Here is a 26,954-nt window from a genome sequence, read left to right as displayed (position 1 = left end):
TATGACCCATTTTCATTGCCTTTATATGACTGATGCTTAGCTTATGTCAAAAGCACTCTGCTTTTAACGAACAACTGCTTATAATTGTAATTAATTTCATGTTCCAATTAATTTTATGACAGCTCAAAATTATATTCAAGACATTAACACTTTTGAAGGACTTACAGAAACCAAGAATAAACATAAAATATAAATGTAGCCCAAATGATCTGCAGCCCAGATTGCTTATACTCACCAGGGAGTGACTGCTGGGCCTGCTGTGGTATCTCCAGGCCTCACTGGGCCCACTTTGCTGTTGCTGAGGTACCGAGGTGCAGCTGACAGGAGGAGGCGGAGGAGGAGGGGGACCCTGGTGCCCCAGCCCTGGAGGCTGAAACTGGCTGTAAGGCACACTGCTGCTTCTGCTGTTGCTGGTTGCAGGAGGGTTTGCTGGTGATGATTGGGCGTGTAGGTACTGATCTCTGTTACCCCTGGTTGGGGTAGATACCATGTGAGAGGTAGCTTGGTTGCCACCTTGGCCCCCAACGACAGGGCCTCTCTGGTTCTGAGCACCTTGAGGCTCCATGGCCTGACAAGTGGGAGCTAGTCCCAGTTTGGAGCTGGGGCTGGAATAGGAGGAGTGAGGGGACTGCTGATTCATAGCCTGAGGTTCAAACTTATCTTTTTGAAACTGAGGGCCACAACCCTGGTTGTAGCCCCCGGGAGAGGAATTTGTTGGGGTGGAAGGGGCAGGAGAGGACTTTGGGGTATAACTGCCCATTCCTTGTTTGTTATTTTCCTGTTAAACCAGACAACAGAGGAAAAATACAAGGATTACAAGGCTGTACTGTATACTACAGCATAAGGACCTGATAACTGGAACAAAATATTGAGCCTTGGTGTTCAAAAACTGATGATTGCAGAAAAATTGGTACATGTAAACCATGAGTTTATTTAATTAATGAAGGTTTTTTTCTTACAGTTCGGACCTGGAAGTCCTGTGAGGAGGGTGGGTTCTTGCGTTCAGATGTGTGGGGCTGCCATGGTGTGTTGTCCTTGTGAAGGGGGTTCCAGAAGGCCGGTTTTGGTGGGAGGTGGTGGGCTGATGACTGCTGCTGAGATAACAAACCCTGAGGAGGGCCAGAAAATCGCTGCAGCCCAGAATGAAACACCTGCACAGGAAATTAGACATTAAAACATTAAATAATTTAAAGATCTGACATACTATTTTAGAACTGGGGTTTGAAAACACTGCTCCCTGAGACAGCTTTGGTACAAATGGAAACAATGAGTTTGTTTCTGTCAAATACCTGATCTGAACTCTTTTTCCTCTTGCTGGGACTGGGACAGTCCTCAGCAGCTGGGCGGGAGGATGGGTGCAACGTTGGTGGAGGAGTGTGCTGGATAACAGAATGCTCCCCCAACGGTGGGCCCGGTCTCTTCAGCTGACCTCCAAGCATTTTCCCTGGGTAGCCCCTTTGCTGCGATGACAAATTTTTTAGAAAAGATGGTTAATAAAAGCAACTACCTCAGTCATAATCACTCAGTATTTCTTCCACTTGACGTAGCTGGGGTATGTCTTTCAGCTGGACGGTTACAGTCAGACTGACAGGCAGTAAAAGGGTTTTTGTGTCCACAGCATACGTAAACATGATGAAACATGATCACAGCCAACCAGAGAGCTCGTACCTGGTGCACCTGAGCCCACATCTCCTCTCCCAGAAATGGTGGACCCCTGGGAACATGCTGCTCCTGAGAACCCCCAAACTAAAGCAGACAGGAAGTAAAAAAGCATTAAAAGTGAAAAACAATGAAAACTGCTCACACCTACAATCATCTGTGGAATCATATTGATGATGCTCACCTTCAGCAGTTGGGTTGGCCTGTTGGGGGGAAGATGGGGGTTAGGAGGAGGTCCGCCACTGCCTGCATAGCCTAGGTTATGGAGACGAAGTGAGTGCTCATTGGGTAGGGATACAACAGGATGTCCTTGAGGAGGGAGGTGGGATTCATACAGCTGGCCCAGCTGCTCCCATGCCCTATGAGGAGGGGGGGGATGAAGATGATGAGGAGGAGGTCTCTGCTGCTCCCTCTGCAGACCTGGTAACATTGGTTGTAGGATCTCCACCTTCTCACTTCCTCGCATGGGACTGAAGAAAAGAGAAAGAAAAAAAAGATGAAAACTATTTCAACCTTTCATAAGACACTCTGAAAATGTATGTTACATGTCAATCATGTTCACTGGTCATTTTCTGAACTAAAACCTGCTGTTTTCTAACAGTGATTTTGTCAGTGCCTTACCCATTATTAAAGAATTTACTGGGTTGGTTCAGTCCGCCCATAGGACCAGGAGGTAGATGGGGAAGAAGCTGGTGTTGATTCATTCCAGGCAAACATCTAATAAAAAGAGACCATACACATTGATGAAAAGATGATTATTTATTGTGTAACAGCAGTTCAACAGCTTCAGTATTATGGTGAAAAGAATTTAATCTACTTCAGCTCCTGGATAGAACAGCAGTTTAGAGTTCTCATTACAGGTCAGGTAAATCTGACAGGCTATCGTTAACAATAGTGTTTGTGAAAGTTTTTGTTTTTGCGTTGTCACAGCAACTGACCTGGCAGATGGCTGCCAGGCGCGGCTGCCCACGGGAGCCAGTGGTCCCCGGTTGAGTCCATCCAGAGGGAAGGAATCCCGTGTGCCACGCCCACCAAACTGCTCTACTGCGTGATGCATCCAGCCTGTGGATGTTAATGCAGACATACAAATATAACACTGTATTTAGAATTTCATTCACTGAATTGTTCATGTTACAACATTCTTTGGCTCTGTGGTCAAATGCTTATTTGCACACAGACCTAACAGATCACTTTAAAAATCAGGTGCACAGCAATCACTAGGTAGCCCATCAAAATTATAGACTGCAGCTAAAGAATTTGATTCAGAAATGTAACTATTTTAAGCCTGCTTTGTTCAAGTTCGAGGACAGAAAAGGAATACAAGTGATATTTACTGGAATTTCTTACTGAATCTTTAATATTTTCACAATGCTAATACCATATTCTGTACATTATATATTCCCTGTAGTAAGACTCCATTAAAGAAATCATAGAGCTTGTACTCACCAGACTAGCTGTGTCTGTGAAGCCCTCCACTGCAGCAGAGAGAGGGCCTCACTCCAACACTGAGAAAATCTCTACTGTCCAACTTCTCTATCTTCAGCACCAAGCACCCAAAGCTGGCTATAGGGAGAGAAAGAACAGGAGAGCCACTGTGAGAAAGAGTTAGACAGAGATAGGGTGAAAAGTCAATAAATGCCAGTGGGCTCACCGTTATATAGGCTAGTTGGTGGGTGTATGTGTGTGAGAGTTTGAAAGCTTGGCAGTGGAGAGCACAGGATGTAGGTATTATGTGAGACAGGGGAGAGAAATGGGCAAAAATCCAAGAATTTAACAGCAGGTATAAACGAAACGAAGCTCTCTTACTTGTGCACATTTAGTTCTCATATTCCCTTTGCTTCTGATTAAGACATTTACCCCAAATGACATTAGGACAACCAAACTTTATGTGATGTTTCAAACCATAAGTGCATGTGCCTTTGTCTTTTGTTTCTCCAAATATTTTTGCTGAAGAAAAATAGGACAATTCCAATCACAGAATTACAATTTACCTTCCTTTTTGCCAAGTATATACATATATGCATATACACACACTATTTATTTATTTACACACACATAAACAACATATGAAAGAGCACTCTAATTAGAATGTAGCAAATTAGATAAATAAATAAAAAGTGTAATGAAATGAACAAACTGCACCCCCCGACCCCAACCCCACCCCACCTCTGCTCATCCTCACCACTACAAACTAATGGTTACTTGTGTATTATAAAGTACAACAACAACAACAGGCACACATTCAATTGGGCAGTACCTCTAAGTTTGTAAAGTAAGAAATACAGGTTTATTATTTGTGGAAATACATGTCAATACACCTTTTCAATGTGTGTTTAATTTTCTCGAGTTTTAGAAAAGACATGTTGTCTTTAAGCCACTGGGAAATGGAAGGATATTAAGCAGACTTCCAATGCAATAATAAAAAAGGTCTTGCTAGGAAAGATGGTGTAAGTTAGAGTACCCTTTTGTATAAAGCTTTGTCTTTAACTGGTTAAGTTTTAGCAAGCCTGTAGGCGGCGCCAGTGAGCTATAATGTACAGAAAAGGCCTACTACCGAGACCCAGATGGCTCAGTGGGGAGCTCACCTATGAGGACCGACCTGGGGTTACTGTAATCCTTACTATGGGCCTCCTGATAACAAGAAACACAGGCAAAGACTAAGAGAGAGGGGCCTTGGTCGCACGCCAAGTGTGTGTACGTGTGCACGCACAAGGGCTGGAAGTACTGCCAATTGTGCTGCATGGTTGTGTCAGTTCTGTGGTGGTTTAGTGCATTTGGAAGAGACAGTGTGCACTCCTAAATGGATGATTGTGTGTGCTGTGCTCTAAAGGGTGTGTGTGTGTGTGTGTGTGTGTGTGTGTGTGTGTGTGTGCGCATTGCCTGGTGGATACACTAAGGTTTAATCTCATTACGGCAGGCGTGATGGAGAAGGGGAGGGGGGTTAGCAGCGACAGACGGTCTAAACAGGATGGAAGGAAAGATTAAGGAGAAAAGATGGAGATGGAGAAGAGGGAAGGGATGGAGGGAGGTGGTGTGGAGTGGAGAGCAGGAACGGTGCCATGAAAACACCCACACCTTCCCACACACATATACTGTATACACACATACACTGAGACAGCACAAAGGAAAAGCAGTTAAAGGTAAAATGCATAAAAGAAGCAGCGATATCTCCCACCCCTCCCTGCTTTCTGAAGCACTGGACACACACATACACACTACAACAAACAGAAGGTGTCAAGATACAAAGAAATCCACAGTTCAAAGTACCTCCATTAAGAATGACAACAAAAGAGGTTGTGTTCACACCCAGACAGTCACCGGTGCTTTTAAAAACTAATGTTACATACCTCAACAACTTCTGTTGTACTGGAGTATAAAGGTATATCACAAATCATCTCATATCCTTATTTAGTCATCTGTGTTAAATATTACACTATGTCCCACTGAGTAAAGATAAGAATACTATTGGATCTTGTCCAGGTGAGATGTAAAATGTGCAGTTTAAGGAACTGAACAAATAATATACCACTATAAAATGTAAAGTAATGAGCCTGCTGCTAACAGACACATAAAGGTTATGATTCATTTTCTCTTGCTCAGCACAGCAGCGCTCTTCCAACAGCTTTCCTAAATTAGCTCTGGTCATACGCAGTCCTTCCTCCCACCAGTTCCTCTTCTATTCCTTTCTTCCTCCCACCAACTCTGGCTCGCTATGTCTCTATTAAAAGCTCAGAAAGGGATATATCTGTGTGCCTCTAGCTCGTCTGTTACACACCACCCTCTCTATCTTTTCCCTTCCGCCTCACAGGGATCATGAGCCACCAGACGCTGCTGCTGCACAAAGATAGGTTGACAGAAAAGTCTGGTGCTAACTGTCAAGACTGTATTCGACACGTGTTAAGACAAACTGAACCAAACACAGACTCATGCTGAGCATACCTTTTAGAATAGCACCAAGTTATTGATTCACAGTTGTGTCAAGTCTCAGCTTCGGCTGCCAATCATCTCTCTGGGGTCTCCTCAACCCTGAAAGACAGACAAGAGAAAAACATTCATGTCAAGCTGTCATAAAAACAACATGAACGCTGGATCAACACAATACTCGAAGTCATGATCAAAGCTGTCACGCATAGCTGCCTCTCATGAGCCTGAATTGTCACATAAGATGATAGAATACAGTTTTAAAGGTTGTCCTTATGAATCTCTTGGCCCCGGCTTTTCTTTCTACACAGCGAGTCACCCCTGCGCAGCTGACTTCTAAGGTGACGCCTGGTTTCAGAATAGTGTGGAAAACCTGAGGGTGGCTCAGAGGCAAAGGGGAAAATCAGCAGGGAGGCCGACACAATAGGAGCGAGGGGGGCTCTTGTTCGCTCACTCACTTTTCTTTTCACACACAGACACAATGGTGAGACTCACTGTGGTAGCTCTACACTGATCCTGCTTTAACAGGAAAAGCTGGGCGGGCTAAGTCAACTATCACATGTGAAAAAGCAACATTGAGGAAATATAGTAAAAAATAACTTGCATGGCATTGTGGGGACAGGAAAGAGAGTGTAAATTGGCCCAAAGTTCTGAAAAATCCAGCAAGAGACCCAGCTGTGACTCAGGAGTGCAAGCAGGGACACAGTGGCGTGGTTGTAATTACAACTTTTATAGAGGGTGTGTGTTTATGTCTGTTGTGACCAAACGGTCGTCTATTCCAGTTGCTATCCTGGCTATCACATTGCTCACAGCCTCTCTCCCAGCAGAGTGTGAGAAACTCAGTACTCTGAAACCAGATCGTGTATACAGACGGCAGACAGTGTCACATACCAGCTCAGGTATCTGCGATATCAAAGTGATGAAATGCGTTTATAACAGCTATGAGTTATTGTACTACAGTATGTGACAGGGAAATGTACGTCTGAGTATGCTTTCATTTCTTTTTTTTTTTTTTTTTCGGGGAACCCCCAATGAGTCAGTGCCCTGGAAAAGGGCTTACCCAAAACCGCTCCCCCTAAACGCCGCCCTCATGGGACACTTCTTACAATCAGGTGACCGGGGGCGTGTTCCTTTGATGCTGATGTCACAACAGTGGGAATTTCTCGGACGCCATGATGTAATTTCTGCTTCCTATGTAGCCCATAGTGTTGATTGTGCATGCAAGCGATTGTGTATTTAGACAAACAGGAAGTGATGACACACTGTAGGGGGTTTTATGACCAAGAGAAGCTCCAAGACGATAAAAACCACAAGTTTAAAGAGAAATGATCATGCAAATTCTACAAACACGATCAATCGCAACTTCAGGTTACCTCTGATATCATCATATCATACAACCATTAGTAACAGATTTTGTCCTATAAAACCCAAATATTAAGCTTCAGCAGCATCCCTAAAGCTCATGTTGATACTCGTGTTATTTCATTTTCACCTGCTTACCTCAGTACTCTTAGGTCCTTTACGACACCCAAGTGTATACAGGTTCATTTGTTTATTTATGACACATTATTAGATTCAGTTAATTACAACAAAATTCCCCCACGGTATCTTTTTCAAGTGAAATCCCCCCATCGATGCCAGACAGCAGAGAGTGGTTCCTGTCAACACCCCCGCTGTCATAGCTGTGCAAGTTTTTGTCCTGACAACACCAACAATCAGCTGGAGGAGGAGGAGGAGGGGGGAACTTTAGCAAAGCTGTGTCAGCCGTTGTCAAACGCACTGAGCAAGAAGTTCCAAAGAAAATGAAGCAGCCGTGTGGAATCAAACAAAGAAGCACAACCAAACAACTGAAATGAAAAAGAGGTCCACCATAATCCAACATGTCACAAAGTTATAAGCTTGAGGCTGTGAACAGGCTGCTTAGTAACCAACAGAAGCTGAGGAGGGGAACAAATGCTTGAAATTAAGATGTTCACATAATGTGTGACAGTGCAGTAGCCTAATTTATTCACCCTCCTTCATCCTCCCCCTGCCAATGACTGGCCCACTCTGGTCTCCAGCCAGGCAACCACACAGAGGCCATGAGAAGAAAACAGACTGCAGGGAGGGCTTACACTGCAAAAAATAACAACATAAAAATACACCATAAAAACACGAATATATATATAGAAAAGGGGAGAAAATAATAATTTCACTTTGAATGAATCTGGGGCAATACAGGTAGAGAAAGCACAGGCTTATGCTGTCTCATGTAAGAGAAAGATGAATGATACTAAAGGCTGAACTTTTAGCAGTGTGGTGTAGGAGTACAACAGAGACATAATAAATATAAAGATAGTTTTTACAAGACATACCCACAGGAAAAATGACAAAGAATAAGATAGCTGCATATTAAGAGCTGGAGGGGTTGAATGCATAGATGGACAGTGTTGAAGTCCTCATCAAGCCACTGCAGAGACTGTCTAAAAAGACATGACCAGATAAGCCCAACTACTCGAGGCAGATGACCAGAGCTGGGGTCTGCTCAAGGTTTCTGCCCATTAAAAGGAAGTTTTTCCTCACCACTGTTACCGAGTGTTTACTCCTGGAGGATTCTGTTGGATGTCTGTGAATTAGCTTAAGGGTCTGGTTTAGACCAGCTCTGAATGTAACCATGTCACGAGAAAAGTTTTGTTATGATAGGCCGGGAGAAATGAAAGATAAGATAAAAAAAAAAAAAAAAAAAAAACAGTGACGCAAAGTGGTGGCAGTGTTCTAGTGAAAGACAGCATAAAGGCCAGCATGGTCCTCTCTGACTCTCTCTCTGTCTGTCTCGCTCTATCCTCCCTCGCCCTCTCTACTCCATTTGGCCATTACATAATCAGTCCCAGATAGGGATCGTGTTCTGGAGGAAACACCACAAATTTTTCTCTCTCTCTCTCTCAAACACATTCAGGAACAGTCAGCCCCTGCATCCGTCCGCCCTCGCCTCGTTGCCAGGCTCCCTGTGTGCGTGCATGTACGCCACAGTATTTATTTGTTTGTTCTTGTGCAAACGTCAGTGCGTGCCGTTCCAAGAGAGTGATGTGGGCTATCACGTCCACATCCATACACACACACACACACACACACACACACACGCACACACGCACACACACACACACAGCACTGCTTCTGGCAACTCACACATAGTAGAACAGGTCAGCTGAGGACACAACAAGCAAATGTGACGGCTGCGAATCAGACCTCTGTGATGGATGATAATCTCTAAAGAACATCATCCCATCAAACCAACCTGTACATCCAGAGGAATGAGCACTGGCCTAACCTTTACCCCAGTTACACCCAGGTCCTTAACGCTCACCAGCAGCACACCAGGCAGTCACAACAGGCCAGATAAAAGCTCTTATTTGTTTCACTTCATCTGCTCCTGACTTAAACACATCTGCTCTACATTCAGACCATGACAGAGAAAGGCCATAAAGCAAAGAAGACAGAAACCTTTCATTTCACCTCTGCCGGACTTAAGCTGCTTCTAACATCTAGATGATATTTAACAGTGATTGGTGGCTGCTGTTGACTGAAGGCCTCTCATGCTTACGCTGGCCTGTTTTGGCTGTTAGTGGAAATAAAAATGTGGTTATCCTGCCAGCATACTGTGTGGTTTTGTCACCAGCTTATTTTCTTATCAACTTTTTATTCTAAGGAAGTGCTTTGGCTGCAAAACAGGTGATGAAAAAGTTCATTTCCGGACCCCCTGTGACATGCTGCTGTTAGCCTATATTTTTGTCTGTTTCAGGAGGAGGAGCTTGAAGACAAATACGAGAACATGAGGCCCTTTTTGTCTCCTGCACTCACCGCTGTCACATCTGGGCCCTCGACTGACAGCACACAACAGGGTTACTGTGGTGCATCACACACACATAGATGACATGCACGTGTGTAACGTTAACGTGAAGGGGAACAGAGCTGAAGGAGAGAGGAAGCTGTCGTCACAGCCACAGGAAATAGGCCTCCCTCAGGGGTGTGTAGGAGAGGCCTCAGGGAGGGGTTTGGAGGCTGAGGCTTCCTGCTGAACAGACAACTCAGAGTATCTGTTTAAGTGCATCTACAGAGGCGTTTTGGCTGTAAAAATAAGATAAAAGTGATCCTGGGTGACTGTGAACCTCGGCAGATGTGAAACACAACAAAAAATCTGTCTAGTTTCACTTACGGTTCTTAAAATATAACTCAGACACACAGTCATCTTGTGTGAATGGCACGTGTGTTTAACTCATGACTCACACAAGCCTCGTCAACAAAACAACAGTCAACTGACCTGAAAAACCATTTACTTGGCTGTGACCCTGGGTGCTAAGTGAAAAGCCTTGTTTCTCTTCTTTTTAGCTCCTGGTAGAAATGAATGACAAACATATGATGGCAGAGTGAGTGTGTGTGTGAGTGTGAGTGTGTGTGTGGGTGGACTGAGTAACTCCTCTCTAAGTCACAGGCACTCCTCCCCGCTTCACTTTCACAGAAACTCTGTGTTAGAGATTTCTCGACAGACTTGATAACACCTCAAAAAACATCAGAGTCTAAATCAAGATGTGTGTATGTGAAAGCTGGGAAGAGGATGACTCAGCATCTGGCTTGTAACTGTTAAGAAAGGAAAACTGCATAAATCCTGATAAACCGGAAACCTGAAAAGACGTAGGCGTTTCAGAGAGAACTGACAATGGCTTGAAAATCATCATTCTCGATTTCCACACTTCACCAACCTCAAAAGCCCCAAATTCTTCTCTGTGTTTCTGGGGTGATTTCTGATAAACAATTCTGAAAAACAAAAAACACAGAACATCACTCTGCCTCTTGTATGAAACACATCCTCTAGTCAGAATGTCCTCTCATTTTTAACATTCTGTTTGTCTCCAGGTGCTTTTATCACCAGATCAAGACCAACACACACTCCTAACTACGAAAGAAATGCACACACAAGCCACAAACAAGATGAGACTTGGATACCTTGGCAACAGTTGTCAGGGGAACAGGCCGCGTCTTCACTAACAGTTATTAAACTAAGCTTTAGAGGGAGAGATAGGCACAGGGAGGAATTCATAATAGGTTTATGAGAGGACTACAATAATCAACATGTTTACTGTGGTACAGGATGCTCTGACCTGATACACCATCCTCTTCCTCCTTGGACTCACAAGCAGCAATATGTCTCATCAGCAGTCTGCATGAATACCCTGTATGCCTCAGAGATAATGACAGCATGCATACAGATGGCCAGTCCAGTTCTGTTTTTACTGTGGGTGTAATTATGCACGATTATTTTGACTTGACCAGGACAACAGTGACGCAGGCAGAGTGGTTTTGTTATGACGTTACCGTTTGTTCCTTTAGTCAAGCGAATATCCAAGGTCTGCTTACTGATTCCTTAAATACAGATGATGATAACACATTTTTTTCTTCCTCTGTATTCTTCTCCTCCTCCTCTCATTTCCCATGATGCTCTCATTGGCTGAGTTATCTTTTATTTTACCAACGTGGTCGTAGTGAGGGGAAAAAAGCAGCCACAGGAGGTGAGGGGAGGTAAAATAGGAAGGAAGAAAATTCTTTCCAAGGTGTAAGTCTATTTGTAACACTATGAGTCACAGACACACACACACACACACAGCATGTAGGTTTGTACACCACCCTTCAACTGTGTCATCATCATCAGTGGCAAAGAGCCAGAGATAATAGAGGAACTGAGCTCAGAGGGAAAACTTTCCCTTTTTTCTCCAACTTTGTTACACAGGCAAACAGATACAGCACATAAACACAGCGAAGTGTGGCAGAGCTCTTCCTTTCCATTAATTAAATCCTGAGATATTCTGCCATTCTCTTATGTAATTCTATTGTTGCCTATATCCATAAAATGCCACCATGGCTTATTTGCTGCAGCTTTTGGCTGCATTTGATTTACTGTCTGTTCTTTTAAAAGCTCTTAGTACATTTGCTGCTTCACTTCTGGATTACATTACACAGATCTGGTTTTCTTTACTGTTTTCAGGCCCAAAACTGAGTGTAACAGAAATTGGAGCAAATCCACAGCTGCATCATGACCACTATTTATAGTTATGGATATTTGCGCCTCGTGGTTGGCTGGCAGTATAGCAGAGTCCTGCTGTTCCATAGAAACTAATGAGAAATAAATATCACAGACCATGACTTCATCCATAAGTAAGTGATTAATGTCATCCAAAGTGTGTGTTTTTATATTCCCGGCCATAAAAGCCTACAAATGCATAAAAATGGTTCAGTATATAGACCTTACAGAAGGCTGCCTGCATCGTGTTTTTTGGCACTGATCTCCACTTTACAAATGCAGGATCTACGGCAGGCAGTTTCACACTGCGTGGTGGAATTCCACACCTGGTGAAGTGAGTTTTTCCCCCTATAACCCTCACCACCTCTGAAACCTTCAGCCTGTTGTCAAGAAAAAGATGCAGTGTTTGTGTTAACTACGGGACACTAAATAAACTGACCAGGGTTTCAATCTAATGATATGAAATAATCACAACTAAGACAAATGGTAATTCAAAATATTCAGTTTCTAGATTCTAAATAGTTCTGCATTTAACGTCTATCACGTAAGTAAAGAGCAATAAAACATAGCAGTGCATCATGAGGTGTGAAGTGTCTGCTTTGGTTCTGACCAGATGTAGTGGAAAATGGTGAGTTGTTTTTAACTCATGTGCCAGCTACTACAAAGAAGAACTTGTGTTTTGACACCTGACCTGTTGGGAGTGTGGCAGATGTTGTGCAGCACCTCCCTAATTCCCCCCTCACTCTCTGTGTCTTGTTTTGACCAGCCCTCTAGAGAAACGACACCTTTTACAGGAAAGGCTGCGAGAGTAGTGCCACAAAAACCAACGTCATTTCATTCACTTCCTCTTCCACTAACATCATTGATGTACACAGAGAGAGGTTGTGTGTGTTTTTTAATTAAGAAATAGCTCTCAGTAAGGGCTTCAAAAGGACAACTGACCAAATCTGTAGATGGCCACACAGCTCCTGTTTCCTGACAAAGTGGTATTAGATGAGTAAGCACTTCAGCTCAGCCTACTGACCCATTTCTCATGCCGGTCATGTTCATACACACACAAACACACACACCCTTAATGTCAATCAGGTGAAAATCATTCATTTACTTAACACTCCCCCCAACTCTCCCATCATGGGATCACTTTGGATGGGGGTGTTGGGAAAGTTGCACACGTACAAACGCCTCCCCTGCTTACTTCATGTGTAGATCTGTGTGACTCACAATAGTTGAGTTAGCAACCTCATTTCCACCGTCATCTCACTCACTTCTCTCCCTGCTGGCGGCGTGTGTATCACTTTAATATTCCTCCATGTTCGTCATCACTCATAGTAGAATGGGCGGCGATTGTTCATTCACACACACGCTTCTATTGAGATCACGGGACAAACGGAGGCGGGGGAGAGCTGAGGCAGCACACAGCCGGCCCAGAGTTTGGAGCTTTAACTTTTTACAACCTCCGACATCAAACGCACCACTGATTTCCATGCCAATCGATTTGATTGAGGGGAAGTGAACCATCAAAGTCTTTTTTGTTTTCTTCGCGACCCCATGCCAGCACAATGCGCTCTTCCTGATCATGGCGCGTTTATAACGGGTAATAAAGCGACAAATACCCCCCCAAAGTCAGCAAACTCTCATCAACTACTTGTCCTGTGGCTGGTGAATAGGTATGCTGTTAAACGTCTGAGGGCGGTGATGCAATGACACCATCAGTATCAACAATGGCCAGCTAATTATATCACTAATAGCTATTACTAAGAACACAACGAGTATCATTATTTTCACATGCCATGCGCATTGGCACCGTGCGTAATTACGGTGCCAAATGGTTGTGCGCACTTGGCACACCTTAAAACCTCTTACTCTAACCAGTTTCATCGCTTTAGGGAGTTGGGAGGGAAATTACACTTCCACAAATACAATATTAAAAAAAAAAAAAAAAGAATCCCTCCATTGCGCATTCGGTGTCAGTGGCCGCTCCAAAGTGATTTTTAGACAGCGGCTCAAACAGACAAAACAACACTATGTGGTCAGACTTTTGTGCACTGACGACCCCCGAAACCCAAATTTCCAGGACCAAAACACCACCCCACCCCCCAAGAAGAGAGGTGATGCAAATCACTTCCTTTCAGTCCAGCTCTTTGTGTGCGTAAGGATTGACTGGGGGTGGCAGCTATCCATTCACTTTATACGGCTGCCGACCTCAGTGCTCCTGCCCACCCCCACTCCCACACACACACATACACAATGGCGTGAGATCTCCTTACACAGGCAATTTTCTTTCTCTGTCCTCTAGTTCTCCTTCCCTTTTCTAGCCATGGAATGATCATGTGTTTTCAGGACAGGAATGACTAACATAAGACCGGGGGTGTACCACATGAAGAAGGGTGGAGGATGAGGTTATTTCCAATATTTCATAAATGTACGACTAGATATATCCTATTTACAAGCCTGGTCAAATATACCCAAAAAATAATTCCTTGGGGGGGGGGGGTATGTAAAAAGTTGCCGGGGATATTTATGAATGCTCCTCCTACGTATATTCACAGAAGTCAGAAGTTACTCTAATCCACGTGTTATGAATGATTAAACACGTCCCGTAATGATGAACAATCGCAGATCTGGAGGAAAACACTGAACGCTGAACCACAGAGACACGCGTGGGATTAAACAATCATGTACGGGTGAGAAAAAAACACTACAAAATTCCCCCACCTTAACAAATCTAAGCGATCAACATCTCCTTTAATCGATTACCATAATGAACTCATCGTTATCTTGACTCACCGAAAAGATAAAGTTCTCCAAAAGCAGCTACGGAATCTGGGGGGGGGGGGGGGGGGGGGGTTCCCTCCAGTCAAAGCGGTTCAACTTCTTTACTGACACTGACTTCCCTGGTTCCAACCAAAACAAAGTCGGCTGGACATTTAAATAATCCCATCTCAGTTAACACTCACCGTTCTTTCAAGCATTTTCCCGATGGCCGCTCCACAACATGAAATATTTCCCCCCAAAATTAAATATGTATCCGGCTGGGTCTTTATCGGCTTAGTATCCGCAAGTTTGGAGTTCCGAGTCTGCAGAGAAATTCCCGAGCAGCCGGCTGAGAGCAGCTCCAGCCCTGTAATCCTTCCAAAGTCTCCGCCGCTTCCTCCCGACACAACCACCAAACTTAAGGCGCACGGCGTTCGTTATTCGGCGCGTTCCTCTGCGTATTTCTGTTATTATTATTAGTATTATTATTATGATTGGTATTCCGTTTAGACGCTGCCTCTGTCTGTCCGCGTCGAGCTCTTATATTTTTTCCTCTGCACACACTCGGCAGCAGCAGCCAGGCAGGGATCCTATTGCGCTGAGCTCTGTTGGTTTTAAAGGGACAGAGCCACGCACACTCACAAACACACGCACACGTACGCCCGTCGTGACGTCACCGCACGGCCCAGGAATTCCCTGACAGCGCAAACTGGCACCGACTCTTACTCCCTCCACGACTCCCGGTACCGGAGCACGTCCCACTGCCGCCTCCTCCTCCCGACACGGTCTATTTCAGTCTAACGCACTCCTGAGGGTTTAACTCCATTTTTTTGGGGTTTTTTTTGGTTTATGTCGGGCTCGTGACTGACGGTGGAGCAGCGCACGAGCTATTTCCGTGTAACCGTCTATTTTTGGAGGAGGAAGAGTACTTACCCCCTGACGCCACGGAACCACAAGACAAAGATCCAGTAACAAAATGTGAAGATTAGATTCATTTGGATATGTATAAATAGGACCACATTTGTGTGAATGAGCTGAAATAAAACCTTTGGGTGTTACGATGACTAATAAAACAATGTGTCATTACACCACGTTTATGTCATTCTTATTTTTTTTTAATATATATATATATATATATATATTATATTCTGTCTTTGATATACTTCATAATTTTATTGCTAATACATTATGCTCAGTGATAATATATGACTATATATGTCATCATTATAATAATCAGAATAACTAATTTGAGTTTTTCTTTGCAATGTTTACATACTGAATCACAAATATTGTTCTGGAACTCCATCCCACCATCCATCCGTAACTGTGATTCTCTCCCTACATTCAAATCCTGACTCAAAACTCACCTTTTCAGAGTAGCCTACCCCCCATTAGCTCTACTCTCCATTTTACATCTTCATTTCTATATATAGTAATTATTATTATTATTTAATCTGTTTATTTCTCTGTATTTTATTGATTGCTTGTTTTAGCTTGTTGTACAGTGTCCTTGGGTGTCTTGAAAGGCGCTTAAAAATAAAATTTATTATTATTATTATTCTAATATGCAGATATATTTATGAATAGAAAAAGGACTTTGCTCGTTAGTCTTTAAATGAAAGTACTATTTTCCCCTACGTCCATGCATGAGAGAAACTAGTCACTCATGAATATGATAGAAAATGCATCAAAGACAGAATATAATACAATAAAATGGATATAATAAAACACTGTATTATTACATTAGGATTGTAATACATGTTTTACTTTAATAACCTATATATTATACTCAGTGAAATTGAACCAATAGTATATTATTAATATTCACACTAATATTATAGCAACAATAATATTTAATACTACTAATAATTTGCAGCTGCAGTTACAGTGTTACTAGAAACATTTCCTGTGATCATGTTAAATTAAAAGGACAAACATAAGTTTTGAAACGCACTCCAGGAACAAGCTGCGGAAAACTCCCGGAATGAATTTAAAAAAAAAAAAAATATATATATATATATATATATATATATATATATATATATATAATTGTTGATATTTTCAATGCTTGCTTGGTCGATACCTTTAACTACTGATTTTAGTAACTTTTGGCATTATTTTTGAAAGTGCAAAGCCTGAATTTCTTTTGATTATTGAAGAACTTATATTAAAACAACCGGGAACATGAATGCATGTTGGTGTGTCCTGAAGTTGTTGCACTAATTAAAGATCAAGGTGCAGTGGGTTTGCATCCTCTCTCTGATGCTTTTATCATGTTAACTGGTGAAAAACTAACCATATGCAGTAATATAGAAAATTGTTGATGGGATACATTGAGATGTATTAAGATTCACTGTGGATTTGAAACATTGACGGATGAATCACAATCCAACCAAATCAGTGGGCTAGTGAAGATTCACACCTCTGCTTCTAATACGACTTAAGTGCACAGTATGCTTGACATAGTTTGGGTACATATTATCAGTCTCTAAATTTCATTGGTTTCAAAGTGTAAACAACACAGTTCGAACTAATGTGGGTTTGCTAGAGGGCAGAGGAAGCAAGAAAAGATAAACAATAAGGGGAAATCTTTGTTCAGATTGTGATAGGATTAGAAACCCCTCCTCCCTTAAGTGTTTTAATTTTGTTTCTTTATTCATGTTCTTAAACTTCACTTAAATGAGCCGAGTATATTGCCACACCCTCTTTGCACACTGCTATCATGCAATTTGAATGGCTGCTCAAAGGGAAACTAAGCCTGTTTCCTAACAGCAAACACTGTTGCAATATTACCTGTGCTGTCACGGAACAATGCAAATGGTTGCACCTATGAATAAAATTTGAGCTATAAAAGTAAAACACACAGAATATCAGCTCAGGTAGCCAGCTGAGCTGCTCTATGAAGTAAACAAGGATTAGACAAACACACATGGGTCTCTTTAATGCAGGAAACATTTGGTGTTCCAGGCTTTCCTGGCCAAAGTTACCATCCTGCACCACAACCAACCGTATGCGTCACACACTGTTAAATACACACACAAAACCAAGGGGTTATATTTAGAAAGGACTGCCTCAGCAGGACAACAGGAGGCAAAATTATCTGCTGCAGGAAGGATGGTAGTGTGTCATGGATGATGCTGAGGTGATGACATAAACATACACACATTTATTTATGATCGCAGAGATTCTAAAAACAACATAAAACACCATATGCTGCAATATGAGAACCACAATAATGTCTGAACATTATAAAATGTCTCACTGACTTGGCAATGCTATCAGACTCTCATATCACGACAGGTTACTAAGTATATTTTGTGCTAACTGAGGGTATTTCTACTATCATAGGCATGCAATGAGGTGTGACAAAACACGTCTGCGGGTGTGTGTGGGTCAGATTCAAGCCCCTGATGAAGTAAGTGTGTGGCATGTGTGGTATGTGCCACCAGGGTGGATCAAGAGTATTGTCAAGTGATAACGAATGTTCAATAATGTGTTTTGTTTTGAGGAAGAAGAGGCATGCAGCACAGTGGGGCTCTTCACAACACTGGAAGGCAGTGTGTTTGTACGGAGGTTTTGTTTAAGCATTTGTGCTTCTGGGACCAATACAAACCTCTGTGTACCTTCAAACATAAAGACATGCAATAAATGAAATGAATCAGTGAAAGAGTGACTGCAGAACAAATGCTTGCATCAAATGGTAATACTACAACTATCCATTTTGTTGGCTTTAATAAAAATAACACTTCTGATTTAGCTGCTGATTACCAAGCTCTGCTGTGATTCGAGCAACGTTAATAATGTTCAGGAATAAAAGGGCTTTGCATAATATGGGATACTTAATAAACAATGATTTTGTAAAACTCTATTTGCATGGGACAAGTACTACATGTAGACTGGTTATTTGCAACAAGAGTGTGAATCTGATATAAGCTGTATAATAAAAGTTCCACCACAACTATTCTGCCTTATCCCGGCAAACACAGTGGTCCTGTGATAATATTAGTGCAGTGCGAATGGACATCTGTTTCCACTGTGCATTTATTCAGCCTATTTCCAGGTTGTGGACTATTTAGGCTGCACTAGTGACTCTAAATGAAAGTTTTAAAAGTGTTTTGGATGGAAATTCATGAGGCTAATGTTGGGAAATAATATGAAGATTGCTTAACTGAAAGAACAAACTTAAATTCTTCAGAAAATCAACCTCTCAAAAAGATGAGGAGAAGGATGACAAGCTAAACAGCTACAGCAAGGATAGTTTTCTACATTTCTACAGTTACCTGTAAGTGATGAGCCTTGACATCAGATCTGGAGAATGTCAGTAAATATGAGTAAAAATAACAGACTTGCCCCACATCAAACACATTCAGAGGTTAAATTCCCAAGTACCAGAGCTCCTTGGGTTATGCTATTCCCATGTAAGCTTCAGTCATATTTTTTATCAGGTATATTTTCATTAAACTAATTCAAGTTTCTATGATTGCTTCATAATACTAGAAATACTAATGCTTAAAGTACACAAAAACTGATTAAAGTTTGAAAATTCTCCAAACGAAAACTACTTATGTATTTGTAAGACAGCTAATATTAAATCAAAAATCAAACCGATGGACTAAATTATATTAAAACTTTCTGAAAATCTCAACACTATAATAACTCTACAAATGAGTAGAGGCTAATAATTAAACTCCAGAGGTCCTCTAGTGTTTGAGTAGCCAGTGTACGAATTATGATGCATCTAGTCAAATAGAAAGACACTTTACACATCTGGGAGTCATCACGTTTTAGATTGCTAGTCTTTAATTATACTTTGTAGAGCTGTAAACTATTGCATTCAGGCTATATATTATCTGCTGCTCACTGTTGTGTATTCTGCCTCCTCTTACTACAAAAAATTGTCCTGCACAAAAATACCCAGACCGTAAATGTCATACAAATGCGGCGCCGCTCATGTTTCTTGTCGCTTTCTAGTGTCCGCGAAGCAACTTATGTTTTCTATTTTACCCAGATCATCAAAAAGCTTTATTGTGTTCTCATGTTGCTCCCACAATGTGAGATTATTACACCCATATATTCCCTTAAGTGTGTGTGTGGAAAGTGTCTGTAGTCTCAAGTGTGTGACTCTGCTTTATGTATTGTATTGTATGTGTGTGTAATTGCACTGTTAAGAGTGCGGTGGGAGACCATTAGCCATGTAAAGTGAACAGGAAGAGGATTGCTGATTGATGTGGGCACGGGTGGGACTCTAGTGTACCACACACACAATACCCCACACATACACTCATACGCGCAGCTGTTTCGATCATAAATGCACCACACTGCAATATAATAAGAGTGTGAGAATATTAAATGTATGTCTGAGTTCAATCGGCGTCCTTCCTCCCCCAAAACAAGGAAGCGGAGGCATTATTGTGTGTCCCTGGGGAACAAAGTATGTTGTGGGGGTTTTTGGTGTGTGTGGCAGGAAGGGACAATAAGGGGGGTGGGGGGGTCAGAGACGCACTGTGTATTTAAGTGCTTACAGCTCATATGCTATGCAATCCTGTATTAATGTGTGTGGACTGGAAGCAGGCATGGGTGTGTGTGTGTGTGTATGGTGGGGATTGTGTGTGTAATTAAAGAGATCAGGGACAAGGACGGCTCAGTTCTCACACTCCAAATATATATATATATATAGCAGCTCTCTCATGGGTACAAGCCCCAAAAAATTCCTGTCATACCAGCTACATAGGCAGATGTTGAAAAAATAAACAGTACATTATTCTGATGAGGTCCAGACAGAGCAAAGAAAAAAGTGTGTAAAGTATGCCGGTAAGTTAATGTGTCTTTGAGTGTGTACTCCAGTCGTAGGAGACCATGTCCCTGGTACAGATGGAACTTCTCAGCCTCTGATATGTAGGATTGTGTGTGGGATTGTGTGTGTGTGTGTACATGTGGCATACCGTGAGTCAGCCTTTTGGGTACACTCAGCCCGACAGACATGATAATAATCACCTCCACACACAGTCACACACACACGCACCCCACCAGGAGACGTACTGAACCACACAGACAGACTCACTAAGCACACCCACATATAGCAGATATGAAGCTGGCTGAATGAAACACTACAGCCCTGATAATTAGGGTCCTTATTCAAGCAGAGAGGAGCCGACAGGGAGCCCGGCTTTTAATCTAGTCCCCCAAACAACCAGCAAATCCTGACTGCAGCTCGATGATAACTTAAGAACTACAGTCCTGTTTAATTATACTCAAAATCCCAAAGTTATATACAGGGAAAAGTATATTTTAATGTAGCCTTAGAAGCTCTTCCAGAGATACAGTTTAAATAAATTGTTTAGTTGGTTGGTTTTACTCTTTAAATGTGAAACCATGATTGATAAAAGCTAATACTTAAAAGGTACAACATGTAACGTTTACTTGTGCTTGTGTGAAGTTTGTGTTGGAGACTGTTTCCAGTATTAAACTGCTGGTATCGGCTTGACTCGGCATGATTTGGCTCATTTTAATTAACCCCCAATGTACTGCATTTCCACTGCAGGTGTAGAGCCTGTCCACACGGCTATGAAATTATGTCAATCCGCAAAAGTTTAATATCGTTTCGGCCTTTCGTCCATATGACACCAGCGTTGTCGGTGTCCTGAAATGGTATTTTTTGAGAACGGGTCCAAGAATGGAAAAATCTCACAACGCCGCCCTCGTGTTGCTGTGTGGATAGGCAAAACACTACTTTTTGGAAATGATGATGTCATACCATGTGACCAGAAGAAGAAAACCCCTGACGTAACATCCGGTAACAACAACAACAGTGGATTACAGAGTTGTGTTTGTGCTGCAGGTGCTGCTAAGTTTATTAGCACAACTACAACAAAACCTGGTAATGCTGTATCAACGACCAGAGACGCATAAACAGATACAAGCGTCAGATACTTTTAAATCTACCACAGTGTCCTGCTAGAAGGGCGAGCTGGACCCTGGATTCTTCTGTGATTTTAGTGTATCCTGCGGCTCTTTCTGTGTTTGTGCACAGCGCCACATATAGGTGTAGCATATGTATTACACTGTTTGAACCCAGTTTTTCTGTTTCCATATGGACGCCAATATTTTTTGACACAATACATGTATGAGTGCTACCTCACCACGACTGATCTTCACAGCAACGCAGCATAAAACATTGTGAAGTTGCCTTCAGCGCAACTGTTGCTTTAAGTGGCACAACAATGGATTATAATCATACTTAAACAGTGAGTTAGAATTTTAACATTATATTAAAGTGTTTATAGAAGAATATCCAACTGTTTAGACTTCAAACCTATGGTTGATTTATCAAGACAGAGCCGACTCAAAAATTTGCTCCAACATTTTCAGAGACTTCACAATAGCTTGCTTTCACAGCACCATGACATCCATATGGATTCTAGATCAACCAGTCTATGATCTGCATGACTTAATGCCATGTTAAGGCAAAGACACACCAACCCGATTTTCAGTGGTCGGATGACGTCGGGCAGTCTGGCGAGGTCACTGACATTACACTGTTTGGTGTGTTCCATGCGATCGGCCATCGTTTCTGCCGTAGCCAGTCTTTTCTGCCAATTCAACATGTGTAATCGGTCACCACCAGTTATTCAATCTGATTGGTGGAGGGATAGCCCTTGACTAGTGAATCAGTGAACAAGCAGTTTACATGTCAATACAGCTACGCCAAGGTACTTCACACCATTATTGTCTCCTATAATAGGCCATTAACTGCTTTTATTGTATCTGAATGAGTGCCAGTCAGTGTTGCCTATGGACTTTATTCATTCCATGAAATGAGCACTGTTAGCATTGTTAGCATAGTGCAAATTCTCCTCAGTTTTTGCCTGCGACATCTTTCTTCTTCCACAAGAAGAAGCCTGAGAGCTGACAACACCAGTATCTTCTTATTACTAGCCATCCGTTCAACGAGTACAACAACAACAACCCTTCTTGACCACTCAAAACTCTATGCTGACAACAATGACTGATGACAGTGAGCTCTGTGTTTTGGTCTAGAGACATGTACGTCTTTTCATCTCATGCAAGTGCAGAACGTACGCTCACACTGGTAGCCGATTTGGTGCGTTCTTCAAACTTTTTTGACCGTGTCAGGGAGACGAGAGCCGACTGATAAGTCGGGCTACCTTTTCTGGTGACGACTGGCAGTCGGGTTGGAGTGTCTTCGCCCTTAGGTATCACTTTGACCTGCTTAGAACCTCTGCAAAGGTGGTACTAGACATAGTATTCAGCAGTATCTAGTAGTCTATGCTTTCACACAATGGAAGACCCCCAAAAATTCATGCCCCATGGAGCAGATACCAGCAGTGTAAAAGCACTGAGAAACTCAAAGATGAAGGTTGGAGTAGTAGCAAATTTTTCAACACAGAAATAAAAAAGGGCACTTATTGTCACATATTGGACTTTAAAACCTTTCACATTTTCATTTTTAAGGATCTGACAATATTAAACAGTATCAAGTGCAAAAAACCCCACAAAAAACCTTCAACTTTTTTCTTTGTCGACATGGGAGTAACAGCAGAGCAGCAATAGTGGGGATATTTTTGACAGTAGCGTTAAAGGCTAAACACATTGAAATAATGTTTTATAAGTGGTTGTTAACTTATCCAGCCAATAAATACAACACATACATATTATAGAGATAAGGCTTTGAAAAGCTGAGTTGAAGTATCTGACTCAGACTCCTATTATCTCACTCTTTAAAGACTTGCACAACCAAAAAACCACACAACACAGTCTCAGTATTAGTTGACTGTTGGTGAACGATTGAAAAAGGAGCAGCAGTTTACACACACCCCTGATTTCACAACCCACTACTTTCTTTATCTCTATTGAAATGTGTGTTTGTATAATGTACAGTTTTTCTGTTTCCTCCTACTCTTGGTTACTCACACTTTTCACACATGTCTAGCCTGGTTCTTTCGACTGTTTAACCTGCATACAATGGTGTTATGCAGTATAGTGTGGAATCTTACAAGTGTGCTTAACTAAAACACCAAATAAAAGTTATCAGTTCAAGCAAATACATATGGTAGGTGCTGTGCTATGGGATTTGGAAATTAAATGAAAATCAATGGAAAACAAATAACACAGAGTACAGAACATAATGTTACCTGATGATCACGCATAATGTGTTTGGTCTCTTTCTGTCAGCAGGCCACCATGACACGTCCCACCTCCTGAAAATTACAACATGGAAAAACTGAAATCAGTCTAGCGGTCAGTGTCAGCATGGACAGCAAGAACCTGGACAAATATCAACATTAGCACAGAGACATACAGGACATACATATTAGCATAAATAACAGTGCATTTGAACCAACATTTAGGTTTATTTATCACTGATTTTGATGCATTTTTCCACAACCTTGCTTGAAATTAGCCAGCAGCAAGTTTGTTAAGGACTATATCTATTTTTACCTTTTGTCAAAACTGGGTCAAATACATTTATGGGATTCCAGCGCGGGTTGAACCAGCGGTCAGCAATTCATCAACACTTTAGTCAAGGGTTAAAAGATCAACAGCCGGTGCTGGCTTCACCAGAGAACCACAGCTCTTTTCTCCCTCATTTGCTTCATCATGCACGCATGACGTTTGCTAAATGTTATGTGGTCATAGTGTTGTGGATATATCGTCTGATGTGGCTTATGAAACCAAACTGTGTGCACGTGTGTGTGAGTCCAAATGCACAGCGTGGCCTGGACCGGTGCTGTGGCCATCTGTGTGTGTGTGTGTCCCTCATGTGCCGCCTGTTCAGTGATTCACAGTGTCAGTGCAGGGCCACATGACTGAGAACAGGTGGCATTCTGGTACGACTCCCTACCCCCAACATGCACACAAATACACACACCTCCAGTTGCACCCTGAGACGCCGCCGCACCTGCACTAGAGCTCAAACCAGTCATGGTTAGACACAAACTCACCACACACACACTGAAGAAAAAAACCCTCAAACTCTCACAAAAATGCCTTAAACTCAATAAATGTTGCCCCTTCTTTCTTCCTCTTCATATGTGATTACATTACCCTGTCCTCTCATCATAGATTGTGTTGAACCTTGCCTACAAATACGAAGGTTGCGTCCAAAATCACTCATTCATTTGCATACAATAGTTCACTCAGTAGTGAGCAGTAAAGACACTTATCACTGACAGACAGATCTGTAAAAAGCGACACATGGCACTGGATTGTCAGCAGAAAGTGGTGTTACTTCTAAGGTTACCACTAGTCACATTACACTGTTGGATATTTTGAAACAACTATATAGGACACTGTATAACATTTCTATACATTTGGTGTTGCCATTCGGTTCCTACTCTCTCCATCTCCTCCTTTCCTGGCTCGAGGAATCATTGAATTAATTCACCAACACAAAACTACTGATTGATTTGAACAAAGCCAATCAGTTTCTGTGACTGTGCTGTTGGTTGTAGTCCATGCTCAAATGTACCATGTAACAAGAATGTGAATGATCTACTAAAGATACCAGTTTTACTCTGTTCTCATTATTTCAAGTCAGTCCTATGCTAAAAAAACTTGCTTTTATATATTCTCTCTGTCATTCCTGTTTTATTTTTCTGTTTTCTTGCCTTCCTTTCTCTCTCTAATAATCTACCTGCAGGGCTACAACATAAAACACGCCCACACATAGCGGTGTCCATATGTTTTCCTATTGAGCGTGTACACACAGAACCATTTCAGCATACATAGCCCGAGGCAGGTTGTATATGTGTGTGTGTGTGTGTGTAACAGTTGTGTCAATAAGAGGCAGATATAGCTGGCTCAGCCTTCACTGATCTTGAAGCCTGGTGGTTAAGACCGGCACCTTTGAACCAAAGGTCAAAGGTCTCACCCCCTAAAGGGCCACAGCTGGCCTCACTGTAAAGGTGGACTGATATTTGTCTGTAGATGTAGGTGGGTGAGGGAGAATGTCAGTCCACCTTAACAAAAGGTATCCTGAATAAAGTGAATGCGTGTTAGTGGCATGAGTGGTGTGAGTAGAATATATTCTTTTGCGACACATTGAATAAATGTCACAGGCTTTGACATAATCATTTGACCTTGATCGATATCAGGACTGTGAGGGGAGAATAGAGGGAGGGCTGTATGGGAAAACAAAGACACAGCAAGAGTAAGACCTTGAGAAATGAAGAAGAAAGGAAGAAGTGTGGCAAGGTGCAACAGAAATGCACAATGAGAGAGAAATGCTATGTTCATGATTGGTGTCGAAAAAGACAGTAATAGATGAAGAGTACGAAGTATGGGTGAGAGAAAGCATGCAAGAAAAGATCAAACGTTAAGGCTGAGAGATAAAGAGATACACAAAATGGTGTTATCTTTTGTCTGTAAAGGTCAACCTGTGGGAGCATCTCTCTTTGACATTAAACAGCACACAGAGAGACTTGAGGGGGGTCAGACGGGAGGAGTTAAAGTGACTGTGCTCAGAGGTGGAGAGCAGAGGAGGTGAGTAGGTAGAGAGGAGGATGAGGGAGGAGGACAGAGAGATGGACCGAGGATGCACTGAGACAGGACGAGAAACAAAACAGTGAAACAGGAAAAGAGAGTCATACCACAATGAAAAAGAAAGCATCATATATGCAAGTGTCTTAAGGTGCAGTGAGAATATGCAATAAAATTCAGAGAAACCTGTTTTCTAATAGATTCAAGAGTTTGAAAGAGTATTAGACTCCAAAGCAGTATGAACAGACCTCACCACATGGCAGTAGTCTACCCTGATATAGACTATTCACCAGTAAAGTCTGTTTCTGTCTGTACCCCGACCAGTGAAAGGCACTGACCAATGATGATACTATGTTTTGAAAATGTGTGGGTACATTGGGTACACCAGCCCAGTGAATACTGTTTTTATTAAATACAATATTCACAAAGTTGCTTTGAACATCTAAATGTGCTACAATGTGTCACAGAGTGAAAAAAAATTAGAGTGAATATTAAAAATATTGTGCAGTACTATGTGTTAGTCTATGTACAGTTACAGTGTCTAAGCTATGTTCAGACTCACAGTACTGCACTACCTGTTTGTTTTACCAGCACATCATGGGTCACACTCTACCATTATGTTCTAGGAATGCTTTTTAAAATGCATCTTATTTAAAACTGCAAGAGTTGAAAGAAATCTGAAATCCTTCCTAAAAGTAAACCAGACATCATACTATTATGGAAACCACTTCTACAAACTATTGTAGTGAGACATGGAGCAGAGCAGTCCAGGTCATATCTGACAAAATCTGATCAGTAATTACAGCCATCATTTATATATTTTAACCCCTACTGAAAAGGATTAGTCAAAATCTAAGTGTCACAAGATAGATTTAATACAGCTTGAAAAACACACGCAAGGAACAGATGCAGGTCTTACATCGCCTCAGACCTTGAATTTCAACATACGAATGGTAACCATGGAATTATTGCCCACTGACACACAAAAGAAACTCTCTGCAGCTTTAATAGTGACTTTTACATTGTAGTCCTCATGTTTTGAAATTGCCCCATGGGATAAATGAGATGG

General features: G+C 42.0%; 1 protein-coding gene across 1 annotated transcript in view; it reads right to left on the bottom strand.

Moving 5' to 3' along the window:
- LOC115439011 (lysine-specific demethylase 6B-like) overlaps positions 1 to 26,954 on the bottom strand; it is a gene marked incomplete at its 3' end in the record, with an annotated part of 40,171 nt that overhangs the window by 1,098 nt on the left and 12,119 nt on the right. Inside the window, exons 2-11 of the mRNA XM_030162904.1 lie at positions 23,539 to 23,604; positions 5,599 to 5,685; positions 3,106 to 3,222; positions 2,598 to 2,721; positions 2,281 to 2,376; positions 1,844 to 2,129; positions 1,669 to 1,746; positions 1,290 to 1,460; positions 960 to 1,151; positions 236 to 778 (exon numbers count right to left, since the gene is read on the bottom strand). Of these exons, the coding sequence (XP_030018764.1) occupies positions 236 to 778; positions 960 to 1,151; positions 1,290 to 1,460; positions 1,669 to 1,746; positions 1,844 to 2,129; positions 2,281 to 2,376; positions 2,598 to 2,716 (1,485 nt within the window). The remainder of the gene's footprint in view (positions 1 to 235; positions 779 to 959; positions 1,152 to 1,289; positions 1,461 to 1,668; positions 1,747 to 1,843; positions 2,130 to 2,280; positions 2,377 to 2,597; positions 2,722 to 3,105; positions 3,223 to 5,598; positions 5,686 to 23,538; positions 23,605 to 26,954) is intronic.

Source organism: Sphaeramia orbicularis, chromosome 18 (assembly GCF_902148855.1).
Source record: "Sphaeramia orbicularis chromosome 18, fSphaOr1.1, whole genome shotgun sequence".
Lineage (NCBI taxonomy): Eukaryota > Metazoa > Chordata > Actinopteri > Kurtiformes > Apogonidae > Sphaeramia > Sphaeramia orbicularis.
The sequence above is the reverse complement of the archived record's forward strand: the minus strand, read 5'-3'. Positions and strand labels throughout refer to the sequence as shown.